We start from the raw sequence: 13,602 nt of genomic DNA on the forward strand, positions 1-13,602 counted from the left end.
TGTGGGTGTGAGAGAGTATGAATGTGTTAGTGTGTGTGTGAGTGGGTGTTCATGTGTTAGTGTGGGTGTGAGTGGGTGTGAATGTGTTAGTGTGGATGTGAGTGGGTGTGAATGTGTTAGTTTGGATGTGAGTGGGTGTGAATGTGTTAGTGTGGGTGTGAGTGAGTGTGAATGTGTTAATGTGGGTGTGAGTGAGTGTGCATGTGTTAGTGTGGGTGTGAGTGAATGTGCATGTGTTAGTGTGGGTGTGAGTGGGTGTTCATGTGTTAGTGTGGATGTGAGTGGGTATGAATATGTTAGTGTGAGTGTGAGTGAGTGTGAATGTGTTAGTGTGGGTGTGAGTGGGTGTGAATGTGTTAGTGTGGGTGTGAGAGAGTATGAATGTGTTAGTGTGTGTGTGAGTGGGTGTTCAGGTGTTAGTGTGGGTGTGAGTGGGTGTGAATGTGTTAGTGTGGATGTGAGTGGGTGTGAATGTGTTAGTTTGGATGTGAGTGGGTGTGAATGTGTTAGTGTGGGTGTGAGTGAGTGTGAATGTGTTAATGTGGGTGTGAGTGAGTGTGCATGTGTTAGTGTGGGTGTGAGTGAATGTGCATGTGTTAGTGTGGGTGTGAGTGAGTGTGAATGTGATGTGCACATGAGGGAAAGGCGTGTTGATGATGTGGTCAGTGAAAAATAAGGCGCAGTCAGGGAAGTAGGGGTGGGTCTCCATTGGCCCGTCATTAAGCTCTGTTACATTTTCACAAGCTCACGAGTATGGAGGAAAATAAGGTTCAAAAGTTTTGAATTTACATTTTTGTTTTGAATTTGGGAACACATTGAATTTTACCGATTCTAATTTTTTAATTGTGAAATTAATACATTTGAATTTTTAACCATGAATTAAATGCATTCAAATTCATATATTTTGAAAACTTATTTTAATTTATATACAAGGTCTGATGATTTTAGTTGATGTGAAAATGGGAAATGTGAATTTGTATGCTTAAAAGGGGATGTTTCCATTTGTATTATCCTTCAGTAGTCTTCATTTAAAAGTAATTTGAGTGTTGAACAGTATTATTACCAAAAACGGAAGCGTAAGGTATCATTGGTGTATGCATGCAGTACACAATCCTATATTACGTTCAACGCCCTAAACCACTTCGTGACGCAATAACGCTGTTCCCGTCTCCTTGTCTTGCGCCCACCGACAGCTGTTCCGAATGCGACGCCCCCTCCCCGTATTCTACTGGTCCTCTATCTGCGAGCAAGATGGAAACCGTAAACCAGGTAGGTCTTCGAAAAACAAATTACAGTATATATGCATTTTATTGTGAGAAGCACCACAGCTCATAGCCTAATAAATAATTGTTGGTTTTAAAAAAGGGTCTTAGCGTGGTAGGGGAAACTGCGCTTTAACAGAATGCAGCTCTTTGAAGAGCGCCAGAGCTGGTGTTCGTGTTCGTCAGATCCGATGAGGAGAAAAAACGCCGCAATACAAAGCTACCTGCAAAACGTGTGATTTTTAAACGATTCTTGCCAATATTGGACCAAGATAACCGCGTAATAGTATACAGCATACATCATTTATATTAATGACAAAATAAATATTTACGAGTAGTAACGTTGTTGACACATACCACAGTCATAATTGTGGTATGGTGCAGGGCAACGCATTGAATATAACCGGACTTATATGCAAGACCTTTTGTGGTTAGTTGTATAAAAATACTATTTGTGTATTTTATGCCTACATTTAGACCACGTAAACAGAATACGTGAAGTACTGTCAGATTTGGAACATGTAGGCCTGTGTAATGGTTGCGATTCCACGTTAAAATGGCAGCTCATATTTATTTATCCTTCTCAAATTAATATTTTGAAATATTTCCAATGCCAATTTTCTGAATTCAGGTAGGCCTGTTGCACCATCGGTCGGATTAAAATATGCAGACTGTCGGTGTGGTATTCAGATGGGGGATGGGAAATTTAGCTTTGTGCAGGGGGTAATAAATGGAAATGATTTTTTAGGTAATACAGTGTCTTCACTAATGCGATAATTAGCGAGCTATGTCGTATGTGTCATCTTAAACTGTATTATATCGCCACTGTTATTTTCGCATCTATCTTTAAAACTAGAGGGTAACGGATAAATGGAGGTGATGAGAATAACGAGTGATGCTGATAGGTTTAGACGAATAAACCTGAGGCGTAGGGTTCTTGGCGTCGTATTACACCACACCTTGCTAGCGACGGCAACCACACTTGAATCAGCAGAAAATAAATCATTGGAAATATACTTGTGTTACTTGCACGGAGGGCGCGTGTAATTTATTATGTAAAGGTCGCGATGGCGAAACAGCTTTGTCCGAGTCCCTCCGCTCCATTAGACTGGCTATTATTATCTCTTCTCTGCCTAAACCTGTGAATGTAGCGTACGGTATGATCATTTCAGACCGAAAATTAGGACCAAATATTTTAATTTTATATTGTGTTCTAAGGACAAATTACTTATCGGCAGTTGCGATTAATTTAATGTAATGGAAATGGCAACAAATCAGTTTGCTTTGCAGGGCTGTCGCAAATTGCTGTCACATAGTGTATCTCTAGCTGCACCGCACCCAAGTGCACGCAATAAAGAAGATGGGTGAACAGCTGCGCTTCACAGCCGTGTTGTTGTGTATGTTCACATTATGTCTGCCCGTATCTCACACAAGGCATTCATATCGTTTTCACCCTATTTGGCTGCATCAGAAGCCATAATACAAGGAGGCATTTCAAGTTAAAAGCCTATTATAGCGCCGAGTTGGTATAATTGACTTCCCTCAGTGCTCTTAGGGTTTCAGTCTCCTTTGCTCCGCAGTTTGTTCCACGTATACTCTTGTTTTTTTTTCCTTCGTTTGATCAATACCTACGTATTTGAATGTTGCAGCAAATGTTCCCTGGAGCGCTAGAAACAATGGCTGTGTTCCCTTATTGGTTACTTGTGTTCCAGTTTGGACGCATAACAATTAAGGTCGTTTATTGTGTGTCATGACTGCGTTCCGAACTGCAAGTAGGCTATACATATGGGAACATGGCCATTCGCTGTTACCCCCAAACAGAAAACTTGACAGGGGCTTCCAAAATCCATTTTGTAGGGAGGTTGGTATCACGTGATTCGAGAGAACTCCACAAAAAAGGTTTGTTGAAACTACCTTTCACGTGCCATTGGATGACTATTGTTTAAATAATCCAATTTGCAAAGATGACGCGTTTTGTACAATGTCAAGAAACGTAACTTTTTATCAATGAATCTAGGCGCATCTCCTTTTTAGTGTCGCAATTACATACTGTGGCAAAATACCTTATGATCCAGGGGTAGATTTTTTTTTTTTTTTTTTTAACCAAGAATGCAATTGCCATATTAGGATGTGGTTCATAACTGTATAAAAATACCTGATCAAGTAATCATCACTAATTATACTGTATAATAATTAATAACCAAAGATAGCAGATAACTCCCAAAACAGATCAGCTTGTACTGTCTGCCCCTGATTAATTAAAATAACCGACAGCACTGGAAGCACTGTAGACTCTTTAGCGTGAGTACTAAGCCTGTGTTAACTGTTCCTTTGTGTGTTGACAGCTGGTTGCCACTGGGCAGTTCCGTATTCTCAAAGTACCCCTGGGGTTCATAAAGATCCTGGAATGGGTAAGTCAAAATGGAGAAGCCAGGTGGCTCATAGGAACAAAGGTGAATGAACATGGCCTTTATGTGTGAAGCACAATGTGTACGGAGGCACATCAGTTATAATCCGCCGTGAAATTTTCCAGAGACTGAGAGACTGATGGCCTAATGTGTGTATGGACTGAACAACAGTACAGCACCTTTACGCCTGCACCCCTGACCATGAATAATAATAATAATAATAACAATAATAATAATAATAATAACAATGATAGATCTGGTGCATAGACACGGATACGATTTTAGCTGTAGCCACCAAATCTGAAATTTCCACAAGATTGGGAACTGGTCAAGAATAATATTTTTGCGAAAATTAACCACTTCTAATCATTGAAGCATCTTTATATATCAAATATGCATTTGGTTTGTAAATGCAAAAAATATTTTGATAGATGCCATAATGTATATTACACTGTTTTGTGTGACTGCTCTTATGCTGAATGTGTGTTTAGAGTTGAATTGATGGATTGCTGCCTAAATTTTGGAGATCAATTTCACAGGAGTGGTGTTCCATACCATAATTAAATGGTCCTTCTTGTTAAAGATTCAAACCTTTTTGTAAATAAAGTATTCAATTGTCAGTTTAGACATTTTTTACCATGAGCTTGAATTTTTTCCAAAGCTTGTCAAAATTTCTATGGAAGGGGTAAGGGAAGTGGACACCTGTGACATCATGTGATCTAACAGGAAGTGGACACCTGTGACATCATGTGATCTAACAGGAAGTGGACACCTGTGACATCATGTGATCTGACAGAGGCTCCTCAGATGAGATTTAAATGAAATATGCAAATATTTCTAGTTATCAATATAGAGCTGTATTTTTTACATTAAATATTGCATTGAGACATGGCTTGGGCATAGCTTTATGTTTTTAGTGCCGTGGATATTTTTAGAGCTGCATGCAGTAACTGGCAGCCCTACCACCAGGCCTTCTCATGTTGAAGTGGTGATGCTAAGTGGGTGTGGCTTTGGTTAGAACATGAACGGGAGATCTGTGTAAACTAAGTTGTTGCCAGAGCAGGTCCTGGTGGGCTAAGTAGCAAACACAATGTCACAGCGCTGTGATGGGGACACTGTCCTGTAGGAGGTGCCTTCCCTTGGGGGGGCGATGTTGAACTGCAGTCCTGACTCATAAAGATTCCATGGCTCATTCTGAATAAGCATCCTGATCAAATTCACACAAAACTAGCTCTGCAGCTAGCCACCAATCACCCCTAAATCTGATTGGCTATACAATCCCTTTCATTGCTACCCACGTTGACTCCCCAGGTCCTCATGGGAAAGAAGGAGAACTGAGTTCTCGGTTCACCTACCTGGTTAAGTAATTTTTTAGAAGTCCTGCCTGGGGGTGGGAGGGTTTAATTTTGCCAGGGTTACAGCTGCAAAGTTTTTCCAAACAGCATGGATATGCTCACATGCACCACATTTTGGTTTAGAAAAATATACTTAGACGTTTCATAATTTTCATTAAATGAAGAAATTTTTCAATCTAAGCCACTGAAAAGCCAGCATCGTAGATTTAATTGAAATGAGTGAATTGGTCCACCGTGATTGGTCCACAGTGTGGTCAGTCACAGGCTCTTGAGTCCTGTGTATCTGAAGGTTGGTGTTTTCCCTGGTTGTTAAGTCTGCGGGGGTTGTTGCTAATGTTTCTAGGTTTCTCCTTTTTATGGTCCGGAATGACTGCTTCCGTGAGGCAACCAATGTGAGCTGCCAAGCCAGTGGGCGAGTTGTTTTCCTAAAACTGGGGAAAAATGCATTCGTCTTGACTTTTTGTTGGACTAAAAACGGCCAACGGGTCTGTTCTCTCAAACTACCCTGACGTTTCTGTCATGTTTTCGATGCGTTATCGTGCTCGTGTATGTTGCTTAACACGCTGTGCTGCACACCGGCGTCAGATCCGCAGTGTGTGCAGTGTGCGTAAAACTCAGAGATCTAGGTGAATATTCGTGAAAGCCCACTGCTCTGTGTATTCATCAGTGAGTTTTTGGGTGGTGTCTTCTTTGTTGCCACCATTGTAGATGAGTGTGAGAATGCAGACTGCTGGAGAATGTGTGCAGCTAGCTATTCACAAGTTTCCTGTGAGAATTCGCTTTGCTCCAGGTTGACAGCTCTTCAAGAAGGCTTTTACGTTTTAGCTAGCGATCAGTTGATTTCAATGGCACTCATTTCAAGAAACTTTGTGGAGAATTACCATGGGCGGCAGAGTGGGTGGACAATGCAGAGTCTACTTAGAAGGTGGGTACCTTACCAAAAACTGGTCTGATTAGCTAGCTAGCTTAATTGCAAGTTATGTAACAAGCAACCTGTTAAAATAGCTTACTAATTACAATAGTCTGCTAAGGAGGCTCATGCTTAATTAGCTACACTAGCGAGTATATGGCAAGCAGTTGGTCAGTTGATACTTATATATGTTATTATGCTCTGCCAGTCGGCTACATGCTTGTCAGGTTAGGTATACGCCTGCCACTGCCCTTGACCACGGCATTGGCCTCAGAAGTGGAGTTCGTCCCCAGGCACTGCACTGTGGCTGCCCATTGTTCCGGTTGGGTCAAACTCAGAGGACAAACTACCCCAAGGGGTCAATAATGTGTTACTTACACAGAAGTATAGACTTATGTATATATCTGAAATGTAGTTAACCAGCTTTAGCTACTATGAGCATTAGCATACAGCACCACTCGAATTCTTTGGGCTACCATGGTAACTTGTTTGTTTAAAATCCAATTTTGGAATTCTGAAGTATGTTGAATAAATGGTAACCATTTTAAAAATCTTAATAAGCTCGGTTAAAAAGTATAAATAATATAGTTTTGAAAAATGCAAGCAAAGAGGTGTAAGGAAGTTGAGGATAGATACGTTTGGTATGACTAGCTTAAAAGCTGTTGGATGAGATGTGTCCATAAGAAATGGAATAAATGTAAACATAATTACCTTTCAGCAATGAACACATGAAGCTATGTGTGATTTGTGCAGTTTATTTTGAGAACTGTAATTTGAAATGCCAGCTCGTGTTCATTTCTGTAGTTCTTTATCATTAGATAAAGACAGACTTGTGAAACAGGCTGCTTGGGACATATTTGACTGCATGTTGCTAAGAATTAACAGTCCTTCAGTGGAGAAGTGGAGTACTGGAGGCAAACGTTCTGTGAGAGAGCCAGATTGGTGTGCAGCTACCCATAATGCATGTGGTTTTAAAGAAAGTCGTGGGTTGTTGTGGTATTGCAAATAATTGTATTTATGTTTGGGAAAACATACTATTCTTCTGCTACTGATACTGTTTAGCTCTGTAAATAGTATAGTGAGTGTTTGATAAAAATGCTCTATTAACATGTGCATGTAGTTTGCCATATAAAGCTGGCTCCCCCCCTCCAAGGCTAACTGTTTTTCTGCAGGGCACCCTGGTGCTATGCTACACCAGCTACTTTTCCTTATTGTCCATGGTGTTAAATAGGCTACTCTCAGGGGCTAAGTATTGCTGGCAGTGGTCTTCCACAGCACGTCCTTCCTAGTAGATGCTGCATGAGTGAGCATGTGACTGGACAGCCCACGACTCAGGGTGCACGGGCAGCTGACTGCCTGGAGCACCCACACGGTCCATCGCCATTGTAATACCAAAGCTGTGTGTGCGTTAGGTTGGGAATGCTGGGGTTCGGCCCCTGCTGAGCAGAGTGTTGCACAGAACGGCGTGGCCGACTTTATCGCCAATGCGGAAAAGAAAGGCGTGCATCGGAGGCCTGGAACGCAATCCTTTGCAAGGAATGCTGGGAAAGTCCAGACTTCGGGAAACGCGTGGGCTCCTGTTAGCGCAACGTGCGCCTCACGGGAGAAATTAACCAATCCGCCGCTTCCGCTCCGAACTGCTACTCGAACAGTTTGGCGGCTGTTTCCTCCAAATCACTGCTGAGAAGATTTGGGACTTCTGACTAACTGTTCAGTTTTGGTACATCCAAGGTACAGGTTAAGTTGCTGCCTACGGCCACAGGCTGCAAAAATACTTCCGGAAATGACATGAATGGGAAAAGCCCACCCATGTCTTGTAATAAAGAGGCAATCCAGTCAGGAAAATACTTCACGCTGGATCCAGTTGTAAGGGTCTTACTGATCAAATTCCTGCAGAAAGACTAGCTTTGCTGACCATTACATTACATTACATTACATTACATTACATTCCATTACAGGCATTTAGCAGACATTCTTATCCAGAGTGACTTACACAACTTTTACACAGCATTTACATTGCATCCGTTCATACAGCTGGATATGCACTGAAGCAATTCAGGTTAAGTACCTTGCTCAAGGGTACAACAGCAGTGTCCTACCCAGGAATCGAACCTATGACCTTTCGGGTACAAGCCCAGTTCCTTACTCAGTGTGCTACACTGCCGCCCACAACACCGTACTGAAATAGCATTACTTACAGCGATCCCTTGTACCCTCCCAGAGAAACTGCAGCAAGCTTACTTTTCCACCATTGAGCTCCATGCTCCTGCTCTGCTTTCCGCTCGAGGCCTGCCAGAGTTCAGGATAGGCCTCAGCCTGTGCTGTATCTGCCCAAGACTTGTACAGTTTCTCTGCCAGTGCTTATCGGATGGAAAATAGCAAACGATGTTGAACAGGACAGAATACCTCTGTTTATATAACCTGTAAAATATGTTATAATATTATTGATTAAAAACATTTCAACCCTTGACTGTGAACTCTGATAATGCTTTGTGGACTTCACCTTTTATTGGCTCTTTCAAAGGCATAAGCCACTGCCCAAGGTAGATATGTAAATTATGCATTTAACATAACACAGCATAACATAACACAGCAGCATAACATAACATAATGACGAGAACAGGCCATTCAGCCCAACAAAGCTCACCATTTTCATTAGTGCTCTGATTGCCTATAGACTACATAGTATGTAACACCATATCAAGCCTGGTCTTGAAAATCCCCAGATGTGACCTAACTTCACTTGACCGTGATTTCAAGACAGTTCAGCTCTAGCTACTTTATATTTTTAATGTGTGTCAAATTTTACTTTATCATTGATATCGTAAAGACTGAAAATGTTGATGAATACAACTGATGCAAAATAATGTGTTTCTGAGTAGCTTCTAAGCTGATAGATCTACCTTGTTGATTAATTCATTTTGGGCATGAAAGGTTCCAAATATGAATTTATTCAGCAATTATCTAATAAAATGGGTTATTAGTCTTTATAATTCATGTCATGAAATCACACTTCTGATTCTCTGACTAAACTGTGCTAAATAAATGTACTTTATGTGAGCTCGTTCTTCACTCTGTTCTCCGATAGTCTTCTCTCTGATGTTTGTGCTCTAAGAACGCCAATCCTCTGGGTATTTTAAAACATTTTATAACAAAATAAACATGTGCACACACACGCACACTAACGCATTCACACACACGCACACGAACGCATTCACACACACACACACACACGCACACTTACACACATACACACGCGCACTTACACACACACACACGCACACACGAACGCATTCACACACACACACACACACACACACACAGACTGACCCACAACTATATCTCCATCTGTGGAATGATGGCGATTGTTCATGCCAATTCATTGGGTGCAGAATGATTGTGTGAGTGTGTGTGTGTGTGTGCGTGTGAGTGTGTGTGCAGTGACGGTAGACGTTGCTACAGTTTCAATAAAAATCTCTCTCTGTCTCTCTCAGATCTTTGCTATCTTTGCCTTTGCCACGTGCGGCAGTTACTCTGGGATGTTTAAGATGAGTGTGGAGTGTAAGAACAGGAGCGACAGCAACCTGAACATCGAGGTGGAATTTCAGTACCCCTTCCGGTGAGTGTTCAAGTCAGTAGTGTTTCTGTCTTCAGGTCTGTGGTGTTTGTCCAGGTCAGTCGTGTGCGTGTTCAGGTGAGCGCTGTTCGTGTGTCTTTGTTCAGGTAAGTAGTGTTTCTGTCTTCAGGTCTGTGGTGTTTGTCCAGGTCAGTCGTGTGCGTGTTCAGGTGAGTGCTGTTCGTGTGTCTACTGTGTTCAGGTCAGTAGTGTTTCTGTGTTCAGGGGGGTGCTGTTTGTGTTTCTGTGTTCAGGTCAGCGGTGTGTGTGTGTTCAGGTCTGTGCTTTGGCGTGTTCAGGTCAGTGGTGCCATTGTAATCCATTGTAACCTCTGTCTGTCTGTCTGTCTGTGTGCGTTTTGCAGGCTGCACCAGGTGTATTTTGACGCCCCCACCTGTACGGGGGGGCAGGAGCGGCAGTTCCTGGTGGGAGACTACTCCTCCTCGGCAGAGTTCTTCGTCACCATCGGCGTCTTCTCCTTCCTCTACTCCATGGCGGCGCTGGCCTTCTACGTCTTCGCTTTCGAGAAATACCGCGAGAACAACAAGGCGCCCCTGATCGTGAGTGAAATCCCCGTCGCGTTTGGGTTTGGGTGCTCTGTTCGTCCCCGCCCCTTCCTGACGCTGGGTCGACGGGGGTGACGTCCGGTCGTCTCTAACGCATCTCTCTGGGCCGGCGGCCCCGCCCCCCCCCCCCGTCTGTCCCGGCAGGATTTCGGGGTGACCTGCTTCTTCACCTTCATGTGGCTGGTGAGCTCGGCCGCCTGGGCCAAGGGCCTGTCGGACGTGAAGACGGCCACCGACCCCGAGCGCGTGGTCACCCTCATCCCTGCCTGCGGCAAGGTGGAGAACCAGTGCCGCGAGGTCCACGACCCCGTCATGTCCGGCCTGAACACCTCCGCGGTGAGTCCCCCGCCCCCCCCCCCCCCCCCCCCCCCCCCCCCGCCGCGAGACGGCCCGTCGTGCTCGCGTTTTCGGTAACGCGGTTCGAAAATTGAGCGGCCGTAGACGTGCTGCTCGCTGTTTATTGTAAAGCTTGAGTCCGTAGTGTGGCATGTGTGTCACATCCACACTGGATCGTGTGTGTCACATCGACGCTGGATCGTGGGACTCACATCCACGCTGGATCGTGCGTGTCACATCTACGCTGGATCGTGTGTGTCACATCTACGCTGGATCCTGGGTGTCACATCCACACTGGATCGTGTGTGTCACATCTACGCTGGATCGTGGGTCTCACATCCACGCTGGATCCTGGGTGTCACATACACACTGGATCGGAGGTGTCACATCTGCAGTGAACCCCAAAAGTCTTCTGTTCACTGTGAAAGGTCCCTGATCCTTATAGCAGAAGCCACGTCTAACATCATGTCTGTTTTTCCATTTGTAAATGAATGAGCTCTAATCTAATCTCCTTGCCTTTGACCTTTTGACCTTGTCCGTAGGTGTTTGGTTACCTGAATCTGATCCTGTGGGGGGGAAACCTGTGGTTCGTGTTCAAAGAGACGGGCATCGTCGCTCCCTTCATGCGCGCCCCCCCTGCCCAGGAGAAGCAGCCTGCCCCCGAGTCCTTCGGCCAGCCGGGGGGGTATGTCCAGGAGGACCCCTACGCCAGCTCCCAGGGGGGCTACCAGCCAGACTACAGCCAGCAGGGGGGCGGGTACAATCAGGGTGGGGAATTCGGACAAGGAGGATATGTCCAGCAGGGGGCGCCAACCTCCTTCTCAAACCAGATGTGAGCCAGACAGCCAGCCCTGGTGAGTAACTGCCAGAACAATTACAGCACTGACCATTACTACTGACCCAACACAGGACTGACCATTACCATTGACCCAACACAGCCCTGACCCAACACAGCACTGACAATTACCACTGACCCAGCACAGCACTGACCATTACTACTGACCTGACACAGCACTGGCCATTCCCAGTGACCCAACACCTCAGTGACGCTTACCACTGACTCTACATAGCACTGACTATTACCACTGACCCAACACAGCACTGACCATTACCACTAATCAACACAGTAGCCCATTTCCACTGACCCAGTAGAGCACTGACCATTACCCCTGGCCAGCATATCACTGACCAACACAGCAGATTGCTCCCACCAACCCAACAAAGCACTGCACTCAGCACTTAAAACATTAAAGCTAAATAATGTATAGGTTTCCTCAAAGTTTCTGGGTATTTTATGTTTTAATCTTGTGTTTAAGTTAGTACATTCTCTGGATGTAAAATATATTTTCAAAATAAGAATTGAAATGATCACATTTATTTGCTAAATATACCCGTTGTATGTTAATATTCATCCATTCTGAATGGCAATGCAGTTAGCATGTGCATTGCCCTGTAAAAAGCCGAAGCTTTGTTCTCTCATCATTGCAGAAACTCTGCTTGTCTTTCTCGACAGGAGGAGAACGGCAGTGGAACTGGGCAGAGCCGTGCCTGAGGCCTTCCCATAATTCCACACTTCTCCCCGTACGTCTGTCTGTGTGTCTGTCTGCCAATAACAAGAGGGAGGGAGGGTAGGGCGGGGCTTAGATAAAGACTCCAGGGATAGGGATATTCAATGTGCTGTTTATTATTGTGGTGTATCCAAAAGAAAAAAAGCAAAACAAAAGATTGATCACACAAAGAATAACTTGAACACAGTACCAAAAAGACAAAAAAAATAGAGATTTTAAATGAATAAAATTGATAATAGTAATAATAAACTTGAGAGAATGTATTTGTCTGTGCTGTATAAATATCAATATAACAAATCTTATAAATATATATATACTAGTATTGTTATGTAGGGCATTATTCTACTGTATTTCAGTTCTGGTTAGGAGCTTAGTGATTCCAGTAATGATTCAGCCAAAATGCAGTTATTTTCAGCAGTCAGCTCTTCCTGCAGTTAAATTATGTTGTTTTATTTCATTTTGCTACTTAACTTTTTGTTTTTTTATTATTTATTGTTATTCAAGGCATATGTTCATTTTAAATTATCGAAAGCTCTTGTACAATTCTGGTGTTCTGGATTTTATTTAGAATTAGATTTGACATTTTTCTATTGCAGAGGGTATGGGGTGGTAAGGGTAGAGTTACTAAGGCTACCAAGTACATAAGACAATTAACTTATTTACTTATTAGAATGCACTTGTTTATGCTTATTTGTTTCTGCCTGTTGTTTGCATCATGCTAACAAACCGTGTTTTGTGTCATATAATTATCTTATCAAGGTGAGCTGTCTGTGCAGGAAGCTACTGATGTCTGCCATGTAAGATCACAGGCACGTGCGATGGTGATATCCGTAATTAGCATGACGAACACTGATATTTATTCTTACTGCGGTGTTCCACGACTGCTGCTGTGCTCCTCTAGTGTTTGTGTGCAAATTTTTTCTTCAATGGTGAAATTCAAAAAAAGATAAAAACACTTTTAAAGTTTCATATATTGTTTTTTGTTGTTCATTATTTTTTGTGTGGGCACCAGAGGATGTCATCCTTATCTCAATGGTATTTAGACACCCACTTTGTTTAATCAGTTACTCTTGTACGCGCACACACACACACACACACGCCAATACATATACATTTTATCAAATTTAGCAAATACTCAGTGTTTGAACAATTTAGTCACCAGCATAACAAAGCCTCTTAACCTGTAGAACTCCTTTAGCACATCTGCAAAAATACATGCTACTAAAATGTTAGAACATGACAGAACATGTTCTCAGCTGATTTGTATGCCTAACGTTACAGATATAACTGGCTTTAACCGTGATTAACAAGTGACCTCGCTGTCAGATTAATTTGCATGTAATGCTCTTCGCTCTGAGCACGCGCATGAAATTAGATCTAGTAATCCGTACTCTGAGAGTGGAGTGGAGCAGCCCCTTGAAACAGAGCAGGAATCCAGAGCAGAGAGACAGAGCAGGAACACAGAGCAGAGAGACAGAGCAGGAACACAGTGCAGAGAAACAGGGCAGGAACACAGCACAGAGAAACAGAGCAGGAACACAGTGCAGAGAAACAGAGCAGGAACACAGTGCAGAGAACAGA

The 13,602-nt window shown here is 43.3% G+C and overlaps 1 protein-coding gene across 1 annotated transcript; it reads left to right on the plus strand.

Annotated features, from left to right (window-relative positions):
• The first annotated feature begins 1,138 nt into the window (after positions 1-1,138).
• Positions 1,139-12,990, plus strand: sypa (synaptophysin a). Its single transcript, XM_035380579.1, has 7 exons — positions 1,139-1,269; positions 3,608-3,673; positions 9,430-9,554; positions 9,916-10,111; positions 10,262-10,453; positions 10,996-11,307; positions 11,967-12,990. Exons 1-6 carry the CDS (start codon positions 1,252-1,254, stop codon positions 11,287-11,289), a joined length of 891 nt encoding a protein of 296 aa, XP_035236470.1. The 5' UTR covers positions 1,139-1,251; the 3' UTR covers positions 11,290-11,307; positions 11,967-12,990.
• Positions 12,991-13,602: the final 612 nt, after the last annotated feature.

This window comes from Anguilla anguilla, chromosome 11 (assembly GCF_013347855.1).
Source record: "Anguilla anguilla isolate fAngAng1 chromosome 11, fAngAng1.pri, whole genome shotgun sequence".
Lineage (NCBI taxonomy): Eukaryota > Metazoa > Chordata > Actinopteri > Anguilliformes > Anguillidae > Anguilla > Anguilla anguilla.